The 21,295-nt window shown below is 43.4% G+C and overlaps 1 protein-coding gene across 1 annotated transcript; it reads left to right on the forward strand.

The window, feature by feature from the left end:
* The first annotated feature begins 9 nt into the window (after positions 1-9).
* On the forward strand, positions 10-11,036 carry LOC115181952 (fibroblast growth factor 14). Its single transcript, XM_029743637.1, has 4 exons — positions 10-70; positions 527-630; positions 10,374-10,572; positions 10,653-11,036. The coding sequence occupies exons 1-4, from the start codon at positions 19-21 to the stop codon at positions 10,805-10,807; spliced, it is 510 nt and encodes a 169-aa protein (XP_029599497.1). The 5' UTR covers positions 10-18; the 3' UTR covers positions 10,808-11,036.
* The last annotated feature ends 10,259 nt before the right edge of the window (positions 11,037-21,295 follow it).

The raw sequence follows: 21,295 nt of genomic DNA on the forward strand, positions 1-21,295 counted from the left end.
CAGGGATACTACTTGCAGATGAACCCAGATGGATGTCTGGACGGGACCAAAGATGACGGCACTAACTCCTGTGAGTCCGCACGAACACACATGCGCACACAGAGGAGGGTAGATTGAGTGGCTGAGTGGCAACCTTCGTCAACCCACTGACAGAAATTCTATCAGAAGTCATCCAATCACAGATCTCATGCAGTACTTGTCAGACGGACAAATGAGAACTGACACACAGAAGTCCAGATGAACACGGCTCTGTGACTGATGTCATTTCTCACACGGCTACTACACGCATGTGTCAAGTCTCATACACGTCTCGTGATCATTCATGTGATTAAGTGTTCTGGTAGCTTTCGTGTACATACTGTATCGTTCCATTCTAGTCGTGTGTGTGTGTGGACCTGTGTCACATGGTTGACTGAGTATCTGAATCTTATATAGATGCATATGTATGCTACACACACACACACAATAATGTGTATTCTATCGGTAAGAATGTCAATCCACTTTACTGTGCTGATTTGTCTCTTAGCTTTGTTCAACCTCATCCCAGTGGGCCTTCGAGTGGTGGCCATCCAGTCAGTCAAGATGGGTCTGTACATCGCCATGAATGGGGAGGGACACCTCTACTCATCAGTGAGTACAGACCAATGCTGATGATAACATGTGCCTGCCGGGCGGCCATCTTGGTTGAGCTGATTTTCTGTTGATTACTATGACAATTCTCACTTTTCTTCTATAAGTGTATGTGTGTCATTATTTCAGCTAAAACCGATTGATCTAACTATCTAAGGCTGCGTTTACACAGGCAGACCAAATCTGATCTTTGCCCTATTATTGGCAAAAGATCTGAGAGGTTGAAAGACCAATTAGTGAAAGAAAGATTGGAATTGGGCTGCCTGTGTAAACGCAACCTTTATATCCCTCAGTCACCGTACTAATATACAGCCCACCTGTCCTGTAGACACACTGGGTTCATCAAGATCCTGGAATCCTTTAGGAGGAATACGTGTACTTTTCCCCAGAGGCCATAGTGAGGATTTGGCTAATGCAGTGGTTTCCAAAATATTTATAGTCCCGTACCCTTTCAAACATTCAACCTCCAGCTGCGTACCCCCTCTAGCACCAGGGTCAGCACACTCTCAAATGTAGTTTTTTTGTCATCATTGTAAGCCTGCCACACACACACTATACAATACATTTATTAAACATAAGAATGAGTGTGAGTTTTTGTCACAACCCGGATCGTGGGAAGTGACAAAGAGCTCTTATAGGACCAGGGCACAAATAATAATATTATAATAATCAATCATTTAGCTGTTTATTTATCCATCTTACATATAAAACCTTATTTGTTCATCAAAAATTGTGAATAACTCACCACAGGTTAATGAGAAGGGTGTGCTTGAAAGGATGCACAGAACTCTACCATGTTGGGTTTCCAGTGGTTTGCAGAAGAGGGTGTCTTCCTTAATTGACCGCCCCATAAACGTAACAGACATATACCAGGAGCTGTGCCAGGCCCGCCACGTCTGTTGACTCATCCAGCTGTAACGCATATAATTCACTGGCTTGTATGCGAAGCAGTAATTGTTTCAAAACATCTCCTGCCATGTCACTGATGCGTTGTGAAACAGTGTTTTATATGAAGGCATTGTCTGTATAGTTTTTTTGGCCTTTCCCCCAGCCTTGTCCCAGCAATATCCGCGGCAGCCATTACAGTGAACCTGTCCTCCTATAGCGCCTCCCACCAGCCTCCTCTGGTCATTACCCGAGGTAGGGCACAAGAGGTCATCTTCTCTTTAGGTTGCAACATTATATGACTCCTCAGTAAGATTCCTATCTTGAATAGTTCTCAAGTCTTTATGGGGTTGGTGATGAATCAATGGGCTTGTTACTATATGACACTCGATATATCAGAAGAACAGTTCCCTTAGTGTTTCTCATTGTGAATTCACCATCACTCATCCTCTTTATTCATCACATAATAATGGGATTACGTCAGCTGCTGCTTCGACAGGTAGTGTTCTAACAAGGAGCTTTACATGGAAAAGACCATCAGAGAGAGAAAGAGATAGAGAGATTGAAATAGAGAGAAATCCACATCCGTTTGTACCCAAGCCCTCCTCTCTCTCCTTGTCTCCAAGGAAACTTGAGGGGTTCCTTGAGAGAAAGTGAAGTGGTGAGAAAGATGGTGAGAGAGAGTGGGAGGGAGTGAGACATGGAGAGGGAGGGAGGGATATGAATTATTCCCGACCCTGACACACCAGAGCAGTCAAATATCCCTCTTTTTCCTCACTGTGCCGGAGCGAGGGAGAGTGATTTTATGCTGCAGAGAGGAGAGCAGTCTGGTGCTTGTTTTGTCCTTTTTTGGAGGAGAGATGTTATGTTCTGTTTCTCTCTCTGTTCAGTTAGAGACAGAGGGATGAGGGCTGCTTTTTAATTATTGATGGGGGAAATCCTGTCCACATGCACCCGCCACACACACACACACACACCGCTGACTATGGGAAAAAAAGCAGTCCTGTTAGGGATTTAACAGATATTATCTGTTTTTTTACCGAAGAATGATGTTTTATAATAATACAACAGATATGTTGCTCTAGTACTTCACAGAATTCAACACAATTGATAACTACCTGGAACTAAATGGTTTATAGAGGCGATGCTTTGATGAATCACAAAGACACAAGATGGCCGACCCTTAACAGTAAGATCAAGAGTAGAGTGTTGTAGTGTTACTCCTCCTGAAGATGAAGCATCAAGATGAACTATAGTACTACACATCTGTCAGACAAATGAGACAGCTCTCTGCTTGTAGAGAGAGACTCATCTCTATCCACCCATCTCTCTCGGTCTCTGTAGTCAACAGATGGCCTAGTGTGAAATGATCTGGTATGTGTTAATTACCAACAACGCTGGGCAAGAGGAAACCAGCTCTGAGTGTGTGTTGAAGAGTGTGAAGAACACACAGATCTGAGTACTCGAGCACATACTCATGCAGACACACAACACACACACACACACACGCACAGTTACACGCATGCACATCTGAGTACTTGAGCACACACTCATGCAGACACTCATGCAGACACACAGACAGCACACACACAGTTACACGGAAACCTGTATGTTGGTTTATAGTAACAAAAACAGTGTACAGTATATACTGTAGCCCTCACCATCAGGTCTTGGAGTTTTCTATGGAGGGAGAACTATCATATCCTGTACATGTTAATACTATGGAGGGAGAACTATCATATCCTGTACATGTTAATACTATGGAGGGAGAACTATCATATCCTGTACATGTTAATACTATGGAGGGAGAACTATCATATCCTCTACATGTTAATACTATGGAGGGAGACCTATCATATCCTCTACATGTTAATACTATGGAGGGAGAACTATCATATCCTCTACATGTTAATACTATGGAGGGAGAACTATCATATCCTGTACATGTTAATACTATGGAGGGAGAACTATCATATCCTGTACATGTTAATACTATGGAGGGAGAACTATCATATCCGCTACATGTTAATACTATGGAGGGAGAACTATCATATCCTCTACATGTTAATACTATGGAGGGAGAACTATCATATCCTCTACATGTTAATACTATGGAGGGAGAACTATCATATCCTCTACATGTTAATACTATGGAGGGAGAACTATCATATCCTCTACATGTTAATACTATGGAGGGAGAACTATCATATCCTGTACATGTTAATACTATGGAGGGAGAACTATCATATCCTGTACATGTTAATACTATGGAGGGAGAACTATCATATCCTGTACATGTTAATACTATGGAGGGAGAACTATCATATCCTGTACATGTTAATACTATGGAGGGAGAACTATCCTATCCTGTACATGTTAATACTATGGAGGGAGAACTATCATATCCTCTACATGTTAATACTATGGAGGGAGAAACTATCATATCCTCTACATGTTAATACTATGGAGGGAGAACTATCATATCCTGTACATGTTAATACTATGGAGGGAGAACTATCATATCCTCTACATGTTAATACTATGGAGGGAGAACTATCATATCCTCTACATGTTAATACTATGGAGGGAGAACTATCATATCCTGTACATGTTAATACTATGGAGGGAGAACTATCATATCCTCTACATGTTAATACTATGGAGGAAAACGTAAGTGAGATAGATGCTGTATGTGCCACCTTTCCCCACAAAAGTGCTTTATAACAAGACAAAAATACTCCTCAGTTTCATCAGCTGTCCACGTGGCTGGTCTCGAACGATCCCGCAGGTGAAGAAGCCGGACGTGGCGGTCCTGAGCTGGCGTGGTTACACGTGGTCTGCAGTTGTGAAGCCGGTTGGACTTACTGCCAAATTCTTTAAAATGACGTTGGAGGTGGCTTATGGTAGAGAAATTAACATTCAATTATCTGGCAACAGCTCTTGTGGACATTCCTGCAGTCAGCATGCCAATTGCAGGCTTCCTCAAAACTTGAGACATCTGTGGTATTGTATTGTTTGACACAACTGCACATTTTAGAGTGCCCTTTTATTGTCCCCAGTACAAGGTGCACCTGTGTAATGATCATGCTCTTTAATCAGCTTCTTGATATGCCACACCTGTCAGGTGGATGGATTATCTTGGCAAAGGAGAAATGCTCACTAACAGGGATGTAAACAAATGTGTGTAAAACATTTGAGAGAAATACACTTTTTGTGTGTAACGAACATTTCTGTGATCTTTTATTTCAACTCATGAAACATGGGACCAATACTTTACATGTTGCATTTAAATTATTGTTCAGTAGAGATAAACAAGGAGACAACAACTAATTCCTGCCCAGAGACTGCTGATGCCTATGAGCTGACATGTTCCATGACATATTAAACACATGAATACATAGGCAACACATGCATGCGCGCACACACACTCACACATGCTGAAACTCTAAACTGTCGTCTTTCCCACCATTGCTCCCCGTTGCTGTTTAAGTGGATGCTTGCCAGCAGTGGTCTTTCCTAATTTCCGGAATATTCCTGGGTGATTGATTATAATTCAGAAAGGCAGGATAGGGATCAGGAGGAGCAGTGTGCGTGGAGGGGGGTATTGTTGCGGCTTTGAAGGACAAAGACAGAAGTTACCCTGAGCCGCATGCACACACACAGTGTAGCTCATATATTGGCTGGAGGATAATTAGTTATTTCTTTATTTGGTGGAGAAATACATTAAACCTTTGTATAGCTGTGTGTATATCTCTCTTTTGCTCTCTCTCTCTCTCTTTCTCTTCTCTCTCTCTCTCTTCTCCTCTTCCTTCTCTCTCTCTCTCTTTCTCTTCTCTCGCTCGCTCTCTCTCTCTTCCTCTTCTCTTCCCCTTCTCTCCCTCTCTTCTCTCTCTCTCTTGCTCCCTCTTCAGCTTCTCTCTCTCTCCCTCTTCTCTCGCTCTCTCTCTCTTTCTCGTCTCTCACTCTCTTCTCTCTCTCTCTCGCTCCCTCTTCATCTTCTCTCGCTCTCTCTTTTTCTTCCTCTATTCTCGCTCTCTCTCTCTCTCTCTCGCTCCCTCTTCGTCTTCTCTCTCGCTCTCCCTCTTCTCTCTCTCTCACTCTCTTCCTCTTCTCTCGCTCGCTCGCTCTCTCTTCCTCTTCTCTCCCTCTCACTCTCTTCCTGTTCTCTCTTTCTTTCTTCTCTTCCTCTTCTCTCCCTCTCCTCTCTCTCTTCTCTCGCTCTCTCTCTCTTCTCTTCCTCTTCTCCCTCTCCCTCTCTCACTTTTCTTCTCTATACTAGAGCATCTGTTTTCTGACATAGACCTTGTGGCGTGTGTGTGTGTGCACGTGCGTGTTGGATCCAGAGGCAGAGCCAGGACAGGATGACTAGATGAAAGGTTTGTGGAGTTGAAAGGAAGAGCATGGTGTCATCCTCACTAAAGGACAACCAGACAGGACACACAACAGCAAGGAAGCTACTCTATACCTCTCCATGTTAACAGTACATGGCAGCTGAAGAGATACAGCCAACTAGGATAAAGTAATCCTTCTAACCCCCCCCAAAAGATTTAGATGCACTATTGTAAAGTGGTTGTTCCACTGGATATCTTAAGGTGAATGCACCAATTTGTAAGTCGCTCTGGATAAGAGCGTCTGCTAAATGACTTAAATGTAATGTAAATGTAACTGTAGAACTGACACCATGTTTCCGCCATTTTTCTCAGAGTATCGTGTTGCTTTTTTGGTTTAAACCACAACGGCCAAAATACTTTCGAAAAGATAACTTATACAAAAATTATTGTTTGCCAAAAATGAAGATTTCCCTTTAAGACTTAAACACTCCATCTAAAGAGGTCTATAAGTTTCACTAGTCCTTCACACAGTGTTTATTCTGTCCTTCTGTATTCTGCCATTGTCCAGTCCTCCTCCTCTCGCCCTCTTTCCTTTCTTTAACTTACTTGTTTACCCACAATTCCCCTGGGTAATTAGCAATGTGATAATGAACAGTGTTGGAGGCACAAACACACACACACACATACACACTTACCACACGACACACATACACACACTTACCACACGTACACACATATACACAAAAGCCCATGACACACACACACACACACACTCTCTCAACACACAAACACCACACACCTACACACCACATGCACACACACACACACCACACCACACACACACTGACACACACTCCCTGCATGACAGAGAAAACAATAAGAGCTGTCTCCACTGGGACCAGGTGGTCATGTGGGATCAATACTGATCACTCAGCACCGTTCTAACCCCTGGTCTAACCTCAGCAACCTTCTAACCCCTGGTCTAACCTCAGCACCCTTCTAACCCCTGGTCTAACCTCAGCACCCTTCTAACCCCTGGTCTAACCTCAGCACCCTTCTAACCCCTGGTCTAACCTCATCACCCTTCTAACCCCTGGTCTGACCTCAGCACCCTTCTAACCCTGGTCTAACCTCATCACCCTTCTAACCCCTGGTCTAACCTCAGCACCCTTCTAACCCCTGGTCTGACCTCAGCACCCTTCTAACCCCTGGTCTGACCTCTGCACCCTTCTAACCCCTGGTCTAACCTCAGCACCCTTCTAACCCTTGGTCTGACCTCTGCACCCTTCTAACCCCTGGTCTAACCTCAGCACCCTTCTAACCCTTGGTCTAACCTCTGCACCCTTCTAACCCCTGGTCTGACCTCAGCACCCTTCTAACCCCTGGTCTAACCTCATCACCCTTCTAACCCCTGGTCTAACCTCAGCACCCTTCTAACCCCTGGTCTGACCTCAGCACCCTTCTAACCCCTGGTCTGACCTCTGCACCCTTCTAACCCCTGGTCTAACCTCAGCACCCTTCTAACCCTTGGTCTGACCTCTGCACCCTTCTAACCCCTGGTCTAACCTCAGCACCCTTCTAACCCCTGGTCTGACCTCTGCACCCTTCTAACCCCTGGTCTAACTTCTGCACCCTTCTAACCCCTGGTCTAACCTCAGCACCCTTCTAACCCCTGGTCTAACCTCTGCACCCTTCTAACCCCTGGTCTAACCTCAGCACCCTTTTAACCCCTGGTCTAACCTCAGCACCCTTCTAACCCCTGGTCTAACCTCTGCACCCTTCTAACCCCTGGTCTAACCTCAGCACCCTTCTAACCCCTGGTCTAACCTCTGCACCCTTCTAACCCCTGGTCTAACCTCATCACCCTTCTAACCCCTGGTCTAACCTCAGCACCCTTCTAACCCCTGGTCTAACCTCAGCACCCTTCTAACCCCTGGTCTGACCTCAGCACCCTTCTAACCCCTGGTCTAACCTCTGCACCCTTCTAACCCCTGGTCTAACCTCTGCACCCTTCTAACCCCTGGTCTAACCTCAGCTGTATAGAGCAGAGCATGAAAACTGGCCCTATGTCAGTTTCTAATATTATAAAATATTAAGGTCCAGCATGTGTGTGTGTGTACAGATGTAGGATCTTCATTTGATCACCCTGTTGCAGGATAAGTTTCCTCCATTTAAAACGTCTAGTATATTCAAGGTTTAATAAGGCTTCTGAAGTTTGTAATTTCCACTTTGAAATGTCAGACTTGATTTTCCCTTGCAGAAAATGTATCAACCCCTACAGAAATGTCCATTAATTATAATCCACATAATAATTCACATTTCCTGTTGCTGCAGGATCATTTTCCTGCTGTAGCAAACTGTGTTTGTTTGTGTGTGTGTGTGTGTGTGTGTGTGTGTGTGTGTGTGTGTGTGTGTGTGTGTGTGTGTGTGTGTGTGTGTGTGTGTGTGTGTGTGTGTGTGTGTTTGAACATGTTTAACTATACTTGTTGGGACCAGAAGTTCCGAGAAGAATAGTAAACAAACAAAATTTGACCAACTAGGGACAGTTTGTTCGTCCCCACAAGGTCAAATGCTATTTCTATGGGGTTTAGAGTTAGTGTTAGGGTTAGAATTATGTTTAGGGTTAGGAGCTAGGGTTCGTTTTAGGGTTATGGTTAGGAGCTAGGGTTAGGTTTTGCGGTTAAGGTTAGTGTTAGGTTTAGGGGTTAGGGAAAATAGAATTTTGAATGGGACTGAATTGTGTGTCCCCACAAGGTTAGTTATACAAGACTGTGTGTGTGTTTGTGTTTCCCCCCTGGAAACATCCTCCTCCCTTGGTGATGTATCTTCTCTTCTCTCCTCCTACGTCCTTCTTTCTTTCTTTCTTTCTCTCCTTTAATCTCCACTGCCTCTTCTCTCTCTCTTAACAGCCTGTGTTTTATAACATTGTTCAGTATGCAGGACCATCTCAATAGTCTAAAATGGCTTCCTCTCCTTGTCACCTCACCTTAAAGGCCCAGTGCAGCCGAAAGCGTGATTTCCCTGTGTTATATATATATATTTCCACACTATGAGGTTGGAAAAATACTGTGAAATTGTGAAAATTATGATAATGTCCTTTTAGTGAAAGAGCTGTTTAAAAATGTATATTTTGGTGGGATGAAGTTTTGGCCTGGCTGGTGGTATCTTTTTGTTTATTTTTTACTATTTTAATTGAAAACAATCACAGTAAGGTACTTAATTGTTACCCAGAAATTATTTGATGTTGAGATAAAAAAATATATATATATTTGCATTGGGCCTTTAAATCCTAAATGATCTGAAATCACAGGATAAGTAAAAGCAACATGGTGGACACCTGTCCAATTCTTTCACATCAAAGCAGATGAAAGAGAGGAGAGAAGACAAGTAGAGGAAGCAACTTTAGACTATTGAGACACAGCCTGAATGTGCTAATTGGACAGAGTTGAAAGACACAGGGGAAAGGTGCAGTGAACCATAATGAGAACCATAAAAAGAGCAAAGGAAAATGGAAATATGTTGCCAACCACAAACACGATCAATCACACCTAGCCATCACATCAAACCACCGCCCCACCCTCCTCCTCCTCTTCTCCTCCCATCTTCTCTGTTCCATCGTTTCCATGGTAACTGGGAACAAAGGTCCACACAGGTGAGCGAGTGTCTCTTGTGGTGGTGACTGACAAGCACACCTGATTGGAATTTCAATGTTTTCCCAGCCTGTCTGTCTCTGAGGCTCTGGAAGCGAGGGATGGTTAATTACAGTACAAATCAGTCCTTTAGATGACTGACTGCCCATCCAGCCACAGCGCCAAACACCACGCCCACTAGCGTTTCTTCTCCACATTGAGTCTGGGTTTGCTCCTCCCTGACATCTTGCAGAATGCAAACACATTCTAAACGTTCTGATTGGTTCCAGAAACCAATGGGTTGGGCTAGAGCGAGCCATCACGAACCATGAAACACGTCATTGGCTTTGATAATCTGATTGGTTAGAGACAATCCAATCGCTGATGAATTTGTTTTGTACAATGCACCTCATTTTGAAGTGAGCACAAACAACTTCTAGGATTCAGGCTGAATGTATGTAGAGATCGACAGAGCAGCGAAATTCAATTCAGGGTAAGTCGTCGGGCAAGTCATTTAGCAGGTTGAATGTTGGTAAATCGTCGCCAATGGAAGTTAAATAAACGTCATGGAAACAGTTGATTTAAACTGTTATAAAAATCTTGGATGGACGTTTGGCTGGCATCTAATGGAATATTAAGAGTTAGCAATTTGTCCAATGTGGTATGTTTGATACTGATTATGTGTGTGTGTGTGTGTTTATGTGTGTGTGTGTGTGTGTGTGTTTATGTGTGTGTGTGTGTGTGTGTGTGTGTGTGTGTTTATGTGTGTGTGTGTGTGTGTGTTTATGTGTGTGTGTGTGTGTGTGTGTGTGTGTGTGTGTGTGTGTGTGTGTGTGTGTGTGTGTGTTTATGTGTGTGTGTGTGTGTGTGTGTGTGTGTGTTTATGTGTCTCCTGTAGGAGCTGTTTACAGCAGAGTGTAAGTTTAAGGAGTCGGTGTTTGAGAACTACTATGTGATCTACTCGTCGATGCTGTACAGACAGAATGAGTCTGGGAGGGCCTGGTTCTTGGGCCTGAACAAGGAAGGACAGCCCATGAAGGGCAACCGAGTGAAAAAGACCAAACCAGCCGCTCACTTCCTGCCCAAACCTATAGAAGGTAAGGGGGTTGTCACACACACATGGATGCACACACACACACTCACACGCTCTAACACTGATCTCTCCTCTTCTCTGTAGTTGCGATGTACAAGGAGCCGTCGTTGCACGACGTCAGGGAGACGTTGCCTAAAGTCGCCGGAGTCCCGCCCAGCAAAAGCACAACCAGCGAACCAGTGGCCATGAACGGGGGCAAACCAATCAACAAACCCGACCCGAAGGAGACTGCGACATAACCCTGCCCCCTCCTCTCCCCCCGCACGACAGAGACTTGAGACTCTGCCCACTGCACTCAAACTCTCACCTTGATTGGTCAATTATGGGCTAAGTCCCACCTCCTCTCTCTTTCTCTCGCTCATTCTCTCTCTCTCTTTCTCTTCTTGGCTGATTCGGTGCAGTGGTGTTCGAGATGAGGAAATGGACCACTCCACTTGGGGGATGGGGGAGGGGAGGGGAGGTGGAAGGGAGAAGAGGAGGGGAGAAGGAGGAGGGAGGCGTTGATGAGGAGAAGGAGGAAGGGGAGGAGGAGGAGGGGGATTGGCTGATTTTATCAGCTAGATAAACTACAAACTTGGACAGCGGAATGCCCTACCTACGCGATACGGAATGCCTTTTTCAAATCCTTACCATTATTTTTCTGTGACAATCTGTGAGAATGATGACGAAGCGTTTTTTTCCCTCTTCCTTTTTGCCAGGTAGCCTTGCCTGCTGATGGCTACCCATAAGCCCCCTCTCTCACTCTGACGCACTATAGCAACAGAGTCCATCCATATTGACCACAGTCTGTTTGTTTGTCTGTTAACCAATTTGTTTGTTTGTTTATAATTCTATACCCAAAATGCACCAGCGACCGTCTGGATAGATTGTTGTACAGACACAAAACAGGATTGTCATCTTCTATTTTTCAAATGATTGTCTCTCTCTCTCATTCTTTCTTAGCATCTCCCTCTCGCTCTCTCTCTCTCTCTCTCATTCTTTCTTAGCTTCTCTCTATCTCTACCTCCACATCTTTATTCTATTTCTTACTATCACTATTTTCTCTCTGTGTGTTTGTAGGTTCATTTAGGCAGCGAATGATGCAGGAGGTCAATAATTTGATTTTCTAAGACATGTATAGAGGGAGAGGACTGGGGCTGGGGATGAGATGTTAATGCGTTGGTAGTATTGAGGAGGTAGCAGATGCAATGCATGGTAGGTAGAGTGAATGGTAGCAGAGTAGCTAGCATGTCCACAGAAGCTATGAGTTTCTACCCAGAGCCATGGTCAATTCAGGACATGGTCAATTCCGTGCCAAAAGTTGCACAAGGGTGACCGACATGTAGCATTTCACTGGCAACGGATAGGTAACTGCACAAAATAATGGAAACACTTGAGTAAATGAGGGATGCCAAGTATATTGAAAGAATGTGCTTCCACACAGTTGTGGTTCCTGAGTTAATTAAGCAATTAACATCCCATCTTAGGGTAATTCATAAAAATGCTGGGCAGGCCATTATTTTGGCTACCATGGCTATGCCCCCATAGGATGACAAGGGTCCCCCATCCACAGGGCACAAGTGGTAACTGAATGTTTTGATGAGCATGAAAATGGTGTAAACCACAGGCAATGCCTGCACGGTCACCAGATCTCAACCCAACTGAACACTTATGGGAGATTCTGGAGCGTTGCCTGAGACAGTGTTTTCCATCACCATCAACATAAAGCAGGTTAGTGTTTTTTTGTCATGAATCTTGTTCTGGAGGCAGTTCTGCAGAGTGGTCACTAGCTAGCTGGCACAGCCACAAATCATAAAATCTGATTCTAAACCTAACTTTAACCACACTGTTAACCCTAATGCCTAACCTTAAATTAAGACCAAAAAGCCAATATTCACTTTGCAGCTGGCCTATCTAAGGGGAAATCGCTCAGTTCTGCCTCTAGAACAAGACTTATGACAATAAACGTCAACCTGCCAACAAAACACCAAATTATGGAATTTCTTGCAGAAGAATAGTGTTGCATCCCTCCAATAGAGTTCCAGACACTTCTAGAATCTATGCCAAGGTGCATTGAAGCTGTTCTGGCTCGTGGCACAACGCCCTATTAAGACACTATGTTGGTGTTTCCTTTATTTTGACAGTTCCCTGTACATGCACACATAGTGAAGTTGACAAAGTCAAAGAAAGTGCAAAAATGTTGAAAGAACAGTAGAGTCACTACAAAGTCACTACAGAGTCACTACAGAGTCACTACAGGGAACAGTCCTAAATGGACCAGTAAAAGAAGTGATCTTGGAGGTGTAGCTGTTAGCTGTTAGCATTGGTAAGAGGTACGCTGCGGTAGTCCTATATCCGTTGGCTTTCACACTGTGACTACAAACCTCCCATCCCATCTTGGAGTTGTAGCTTTCTCATTTAGAAGCCATTGATACTTTGACTTTACCCGTCGTTTGACTTTACCCAAACTCTTTTACGTGTCATTCGTCTAAATGAAATAAGGGAATGATGTTGGTTTGTTACGTTTTTGTGATGAAATGTTTACTGTGAGGATCAAGATCTGTCACTTCCTGTATAAGTAGCAGAGGTAGTTCGCTGAGTCTGTAACCGTGCCTGGGACCTGAAGACTCACGTTAGCTCCAAGAGCTTATAACAACAGTCAGCCACTGTAAAGCCTATGAGAAAAAAACGGGCCATGGATGCCGAATTTGCCCTTGGCAGGCTGCTCATGGGCCACCGTAAGCTTACTAGCTGGGTGAGATCATAGAGAAAACACTCGAAAAGGTACGGTGTAAAAAAAAAAAAAGATTCCACTGGGCTGTTTGTGGGAAAGTGTTGAAGCAACATATGCTGTACTACTTGTCCAGTGTTTTGTCTGTACCAAGCTGAGCAAAAGCTGCTGTTCTTGACAAAGAAATGTAGACCTACAATTTGATGGTGTTGTGTCTTTGAGTTAATGGTGTTCCTGTTCCTGTTGAAACCAGAGTCCTTTTATATGGAGAGTTTGGCCAACTGTAGAGCTGGGCACCACACTGCTGCCTCTCGAGGATTCAATGTTGCCCAGTGACACGAACATGGCTGCCATCCAGCTATGTGATGTCATAGTTCAAACTGCATTGGCCAAACTCTCTCTAAGGTCACTGATTGAATCCTGCCATCGGTGAGCTCTATGTGCTGCTGGATTCTGAATCTCTAACTGACTACTTCAAGAAAGACTAGATCAGTTTTTGTCAAATTGAATTGACTTTGACTGTGCAAATGTACAATCCTCTCTCTCTTTCTCCCTTTCTTTCTCTCTGTCTTTCTTTCCCAACATTCTCATTCTTCCCCTTACCCCTGCCCACCCCTCTCTCTATTTCCATCTCTCTATCTGTCTCTCTCTCTCTGTCTATACGTCTCTCACCTGTTGCATGGTAAACAAGAAAGGCAGTGGAGATAAGCATGTAGTACTGTAGCCTATGTGTATCAAGTCAAAACAAAAAGAAGAAAAAAAACAGATAATGTCGGTAAATGTACCGCTAACTTTACATACATATATATGCAAAAGAGTTTGTCTGCACTGTACAGTTTGTGTCTCCATTGTATACACAGATACAACATATTGAATAAAATATTTATATGAAGGAGACATGGTGATGTTATTGACATTACTCTGCATTGTCCCAATCTGGTACATTACAAAGAATGGAGAATGTTTGCTCATATCAAAAAGTGGCATAGGAGCTGGACAAAGGACGAATAGCTGAAGAAATAAGGTAATGTCACCTCTCTATGAGTTGGTAGCTTTTTCATAACCTCCTTAAAGGGATACTTTGGCAATCAAACCCTTTATCTACTTTCCCAGAGTCAGATGAACTCACTGATACCATTTTTATGTATCTGTGTGCAGTTTGAAGGAAGTTGCTAACTAGCATTAACGCAATTGCTAACTAGCATTAGCGCAATGACTGGAAGTCTATATACTTCCAGTCATTGCGCTAACACTAGTTACCATTAGCTCGCAAAACTACCTCTAACTTCCTTCATACTGGATGCAGAGACATAGAAATGGTACCCATGAGTTCATCTGACTGTGGGGAAGTAGATAAAGGGCAACTTTCCCAAAATCCCAAAGTGTCCCTTTAAGTCCATCTCATCATCAGCTTCCAACTGGCTCATTTAACTGCTCTCCTCCCCACTGCAACTCAAACAGCCCAGCGTTGACTCAAGGGTCTCTTCAGACTCAAGGCTTTTCGGTCATCTAAGAGGCATAACAGAAAAGAACACAGACGACATGCTGAAGACAAAGACACTGTGCCCTAGGTTGTGTCTGGCTCTTTTCAATGGAGAAAACGCTCCTGTTTAGCATCATTACTTCCGCAGTGTTCCCTTGATCGCACGCTCCAGCTCCCCTGTTCAGGCCCACGTTCCCGAGCCATTTATCCACGTTGGGTCTTTTGTTTGGGTGTCGGAGTCTCTCCGTGTGCCTCTATTGGCTGATTGGCTCCAGTGGAGAGCTGCCAGGCGTAACATTAACCAGCAGCCCGGTCTAATGCCTCTAATTCTCTATGGAGAACTGAAAAGTTCTGACTGAACACGTGAAGGAAAATCCCCCATGTTTTAAACGGCACGAAGTCATCTCACATGTAGACACACACACATACACTACCGTTCAAAAGTTTGGGGTCACTTAGAAATGTCCTTGTTTTTGAAAGAACAGCACATTTTTTTGTCCATTAAAATAACATCAAATTGATCAGAAATACAGTGTAGACATTCTTAATGTTGTAAATGACTGTTGTAGCTGGAAACGGCTGATTTTTAATGGAATATCTACTACATAGGCGTACAGAGGCCCATTATCAGCAACCATCACTCATGTGTTCCAATGGCACGTTGTGTTAGCTAATCCAAGGACATTTCTAAGTGACCCCAAACTTTTGAACGGTAGTGTACATACACATGCAGATAGACAGACGGAGGCAGACAGGTAGGCCGGCAGACTCCCAGACATGCACACAGACACACAACACACACAAAAACACGCACGCACAAACACACATATACAACTGACTTAAATGCAGAAAATACCTGTCCAATACTCATCAGTCCATGTTACACAGTGGTTGGCTGGCTACGGCTCACTGGGTAGGCTGATTGGAAATGACAAAGATGTGTCTGTGATTGGGATTGGTTGATTGGAGATTTGCTAATAGAAAGCTATGTTTCCTTCCTCAGTCAATTGATAGTATCTGTCCTCAATCTGTCCTTCCGTCAATGTGCAAACAGAGTCCAGTAAGAGTACCAAAACATGAATTCCAAAATGTTTGTATGAAGTCAAGCTTCAGGTGTGGCCAGAACAGGAAAAACATAATTCAGTTTGGCATGCCAACAGCTTTACCCAAGATGCACCAGTTCAGAAAACTGACACAAGAAGATACAGTAGATTAAGGCACACCATTGACACAGAGATACAGTATACACACACACACACACACACACACACACACACACACACACACACACACACACACACACACACACACACACACACACACACACACACACACACACAGAATTAGACACACACACACACAATTAGACATACACATAGACACACACATAGACACACACACAGACATCCCCTCTCCTTTTCTAAATGATAGATGAGACTGCCAACTAATTAGGCTGTGGTAATTAAGTTTTGCATAATGTAAATTAGTCTGAGCATTGAGGGGGAAGTCATGTGGAATCAGAGCGCATGCCAAAGCACTGACTTATGGGTATTATACAAAGTGACACAACCATGAGCCATTCTGGCCATATCTGGAGCCAACAGAAAAGAAACACATTTGTCATTATGTTTACACCCCACAAGTACAGACATGTTGAATCATGTTGTTGTTTGTATCGTGAGTATAGCTGCCCTTCACACAATTACCTGTTCAGTGTTTATTTTGAGGTAAATGTTATAATGTGTGTGTTTGGGAGTCAGGGTAAAGTCCTTTTTCACATAAAAGGTTAGAAAAGAGGCTAAATAAAATATGTTGATAAAGCTACAGAGAGAAAAGGCAAGGTTACAGTTCAGAAATAGCGCTGGACAACCTGACACTCGTGTTTATTTCCTCCTAACTCCAGCACCCTGATTATGGTTCTAAAATGTCACCCGGTGTCGGAGGTCAAGGCAGCTGAGAAGTCACAATGTGCCCTCATGTCATCCGGAGACCTCACAACGAGGAGGGTGAACTTTTCAAATGTCGCCAGAGACTTTATGAGATTAGACAGATAGAGAGGACGCTATTTAAGAAACACACAATATGAGATTAGATAGCTACTGGAACACCACTGCCTCAATTCCCATGGCAATCATTGAATGTGTTCATATTCAGCCCTGTTAGGGTGAAATCTGTAAATGTTATTATATACCGATCTCACCTGTTGTAAATTGTCACCATTCCATATTACACAAGTTTTTAGGAGATGCCTTCATAGTGGTCAATAAACTAACAATGATAATCCCCACGGAAACAGAGAAAGGAGACAGAGAAGACACAGAGATAATGAGATAGAGAGATTGAGAGAGAGACCTAGAGACAGAGAGAATGAGATAGAGAGAGAGACCGAGAGACAGAGAGAATGAGATAGAGAGAGAGACCGAGAGACAGAGAGAGAAACAAAACAAAACAAAGGCAAAGTCTTCTCATGCTTTGTTGATTTCAAAAAAGATTTTGACTCAATTTGGCATGAGGGCCTGCTTTACAAACTGATAGAAAGGGGTGTTGGGGGAAAAACATACAACATTATAAAATCCATGTACACAAACAACAAGTGTGCGGCTAAAATTGGCAAAGAACACATATTTCTTTCCACAGGTTCGGGGGGTGAGACAGGGATGCAGCTTAAGCCCCACCCTCTTCAACATATATATCAACGAATTGGTGAGGGTACTAGAACAGAAAAAACTATACATACCTCGGCCTAAACATCTGCACCACAGGTAACTTCCACAAAGTTGCGAACGATCTGAGAGACAAGGTAAGAAGGGCCTTCTATACCATCAAAAGGAACATAAATTTCGACATACCAATTAGGATCTGGCTAAAAATACTTGAATCAGTTATAGAACCCATTGCCCTTTATGGTTGTGAGGTCTGGAGTCCGCTCACCCACTAAGAATTGACAAAATGGGACAAACACCAAATTGAGACTCTGCGTGCAGAATTCTGTAAAAAAAATATCCCCCGTGTACAATGTAAAACACCAAATAATGCATGCAGAGCAGAATTTGGCAAATATCCGCTAATGATCAAAATCCAGAAAAGAGGCGTTAAATTCTACAACCATCTATATAAGGAAGCGATTCCCAACCTTCCATAACAAAGCCATCACCTACAGAGAACTGAACCTGCAGAAGAGCTTCTTCCTAAGCAAGCTGGTCCAGCAACACAATTATACCCAACCAAATCATGAGAAAACAAAAAGATAATTATTTGACACATTGGAAAGAATTTACAAAAAAACAGAGCAAACTAGAATGCTATTTGGCCCTAAACACTGTGACTGACCCAAAATTAAGGAAATATTTGACTATGTACAGACTCAGTGAGCATATTCTGGAATTCTGGAGCTGCTACCTTGACAACCACACGTCGATGCTGCCATTGCTAAAAGAATCACACAGACACAGACACACAAACACACACATTTACGCAGACACACACACACACACACACACACACACACACACACACACACACACACACACACACACACACACACACACACACACACACACATACTTCCTCAGGAAGAAAATCTGTTGGCATGCCTTCATTGTCTTGCAATGATTGAATGCATATATATTTGAAGCCTTATCTGAAATGAATAATATCCCACACCAATTATGTACGAGCAGTTATACTGTTTTCATTATTTTTATCTAAAGGTGTTAGAACTAGTTAATTTCCTGCTCTTTAATTAAGTTCCCTTCTTTTTTTTACACAAACAACCAGAGCAATGACCTATCAGCCCAATAAGCATATAGTCTGAAAGGAATTAAACACACACACACACACACACACACACACAGCAGCAGCAGCAGTCTGTCGAGTCGAGGTGGCATTGATCTGTCACTTGAGAGCCTGTTCCTCTCAGCTTCATTATCATCAAAGCCAAAACACGCCAGGCCTGCAAGACACACACACATACAACCTGCGTCACAGACAGGGCTTTCATGGTAATATTCCCTACTCATGCCCATGTGGTGACCATACTGGTACGGGACCTGGTTTGAAGTCCTATTAATGTAGCTATGGTAACCAACAGCAGCACACACACAGTTTCACACCTATCAAATCACACACTGAGTGGTCTGCTTCTCAGAGAAGCCGTAACCACTGGCCCAGGGCCAGTTTTAATGGTTAGTTTATAACAGACATGGTTATCTGACAGCTCTTCTGAAGCTCTTCTCTCTTACAGTAGAGTGTTTGATAGAAAAGCATGTGTGGGCTTCATTCAATGGAGAGGCCATCTAAAGAAAAGCATGTGTGGGTGAGATTACATTTTCACATGGATTAAATAGACTAATAGGTGCTCTTATCCATCCACCCCCCATTCCCTCGCACTCCTTAACCTCGTCCCCTTCTCTCCATTCCCTCGCAGTCCTTAACCTCGTCCCCTTCTCTCCATTCCCTCTCACTCCTTAACCTCCTCCCCTTCTCTCCATTCCCTCTCACTCCTTAACCTCCTCCCCTTCTCTCCATTCCCTCTCACTCCTTAACCTCCTCCCCTTCTCTCCATTCCCTCACTCCTTAATAACCTCCTCCCCTTCTCTCCATTCCCTCACTCCTTAATAACCTCGTCCCCTTCTCTCCATTCCCTCTCACTCCTTAATAACCTCCTCCCCTTCTCTCCATTCCCTCTCAGTCCTTAATAACCTCGTCCCCTTCTCTCCATTCCCTCTCACTCCTTAACCTCCTCCCCTTCTCTCCATTCCCTCTCACTCCTTAACCTCCTCCCCTTCTCTCCATTCCCTCTCACTCCTTAACCTCCTTCCCTTTTCTCCATTCCCTCTCACTCCTTAATAACCTCGTCCTCTTTTCTCCATTCCCTCTCACTCCTTAATAACCTCGTCCCCTTCTCTCCATTCCCTCACACTCCTTAACCTCGTCCTCTTTTCTCCATTCCCTCTCACTCCTTAATAACCTCGTCCCCTTCTCTCCATTCCCTCTCACTCCTTAACCTCGTCCTCTTTTCTCCATTCCCTCTCACTCCTTAATAACCTCGTCCCCTTCTCTCCATTCCCTCTCACTCCTTAACCTCCTCCCCTTTTCTCCATTCCCTCTCAGTCCTCAACCTCCTCTCCTCCTTTCTTACATCGTGAAAGCTATTCCCTGTGTATAGATGTAGGATCTTAATTTGAGCCAGTGTGCTACAGCAGGAAAGTAATTCTGCAGAAAGGAAATGTGAATTATAATGATTTTTATGGATGCATTTGTAAGGGTTGATTCATTTTAAAGTGGAAATTACACACTTCAGAAATCTTTAAACTTTGAATTTTACATTTCCTTTATTGCAAGAAAGTTCTCCTGCAACAGGGTGATCAAATTAAGACCTTATATCTGTGGTGCACTACATAGGGGAATATTTTGCCACTTGGAATGTGACCTCCATCAGTACAGGAGATAAGAGGTCAGAGCAGTCATATTCATCTAACTGACAGGAGAAGAGAACACACTGTCAACACTCCTCTTTTCTCCCTCCTCTCATCTTCCCCTTCTTCTCTCCACCTCTCCTCCTACCCTCCTCCTCCACCACTTCTTCACACCACCTTTCCTGTTCTCTGTCCTCCTCTCCTCCTCCACTGGAGTAGTGGAAGGTGAAAGGTGGGGGCAGTGTGACTGACAGGTGAAGTACGAGCAGTCAATCAACAGAGATGGAGAGAAAGACAGGAGACGAGCAGAGAAGAAGATAAATGGAAGGGGAAAAAAAGGATAATTTTCATAAGTTGCTGTTGGTGACTTCTGTAGATGATATATATATATATATACAGTATATATACAGTACCCGTCAAAAGTTTGGACACACCTACTCATTCAAGGGTGTTTTCTTTATTTTTACTATTTTATACATTGTAGAGTAATAGTGAAGACATCACAACTATGAAATAACACATGGAATCATGTAGTAAGCAAAAAAGTGTTAAACAAATCAAAATATATTTAATATTTGAGATTCTTCAAAGTAGCCACCCTTTGCCTTGATGACAGCTTTGCATTCTCTCAACCAGCTTCATGAGGTAGTCACCTGGAATGCATTTCAATTAACAGCCAATCAGTTGTGTTGTGACCATGTAGGTGTGGTATACAGAAGATAGCCCGATTTGGTAAAAGACCAAGTCCATATTATGGCAAGAACAGCTCAAATAAGCAAAGAGAAACGACAGCCCATCATTACTTTAAGACGTGAATGTCAGTCAATCCTGAAAATAACAAGAACTTTGAAAGTTTCTTCAAGTGCAGTCGCAAAAACCATCAAGTGCTATGATGATACTGGCTCTCATGAGGTCCGCCACAGGTAAGGAAGACCCAGAGTTACCTCGGCTGCAGAAGATAAATTCATTAGAGTTAACTGCACCTCAGATTGCATCCCAAATAAATGCTTCACAGAGTTCAAGTAACAGACACATCTCAACATCAACTGTTCAGAGGAGACTGCTTGAATCAGGCCTTCATGGTTGAATTGCTGCAAAGAAACCACTACTAAAGGAC

This window comes from Salmo trutta, unplaced genomic scaffold, assembly GCF_901001165.1.
Source record: "Salmo trutta unplaced genomic scaffold, fSalTru1.1, whole genome shotgun sequence".
Taxonomy (NCBI): Eukaryota; Metazoa; Chordata; class Actinopteri; order Salmoniformes; family Salmonidae; genus Salmo; species Salmo trutta.

Bases quoted from the DNA above. Each gene is read 5' to 3' on its own strand.
- LOC115181952 (XM_029743637.1), top strand. From the start codon at position 19: ATGAACCCAGATGGATGTCTGGACGGGACCAAAGATGACGGCACTAAC. The intron at 71-526 runs GTGAGTCCGCAC...TTTGTCTCTTAG, and splicing joins AGATGACGGCACTAACTCCT to CTTTGTTCAACCTCATCCCA. The intron at 10,573-10,652 runs GTAAGGGGGTTG...TCTTCTCTGTAG, and splicing joins CCTGCCCAAACCTATAGAAG to TTGCGATGTACAAGGAGCCG.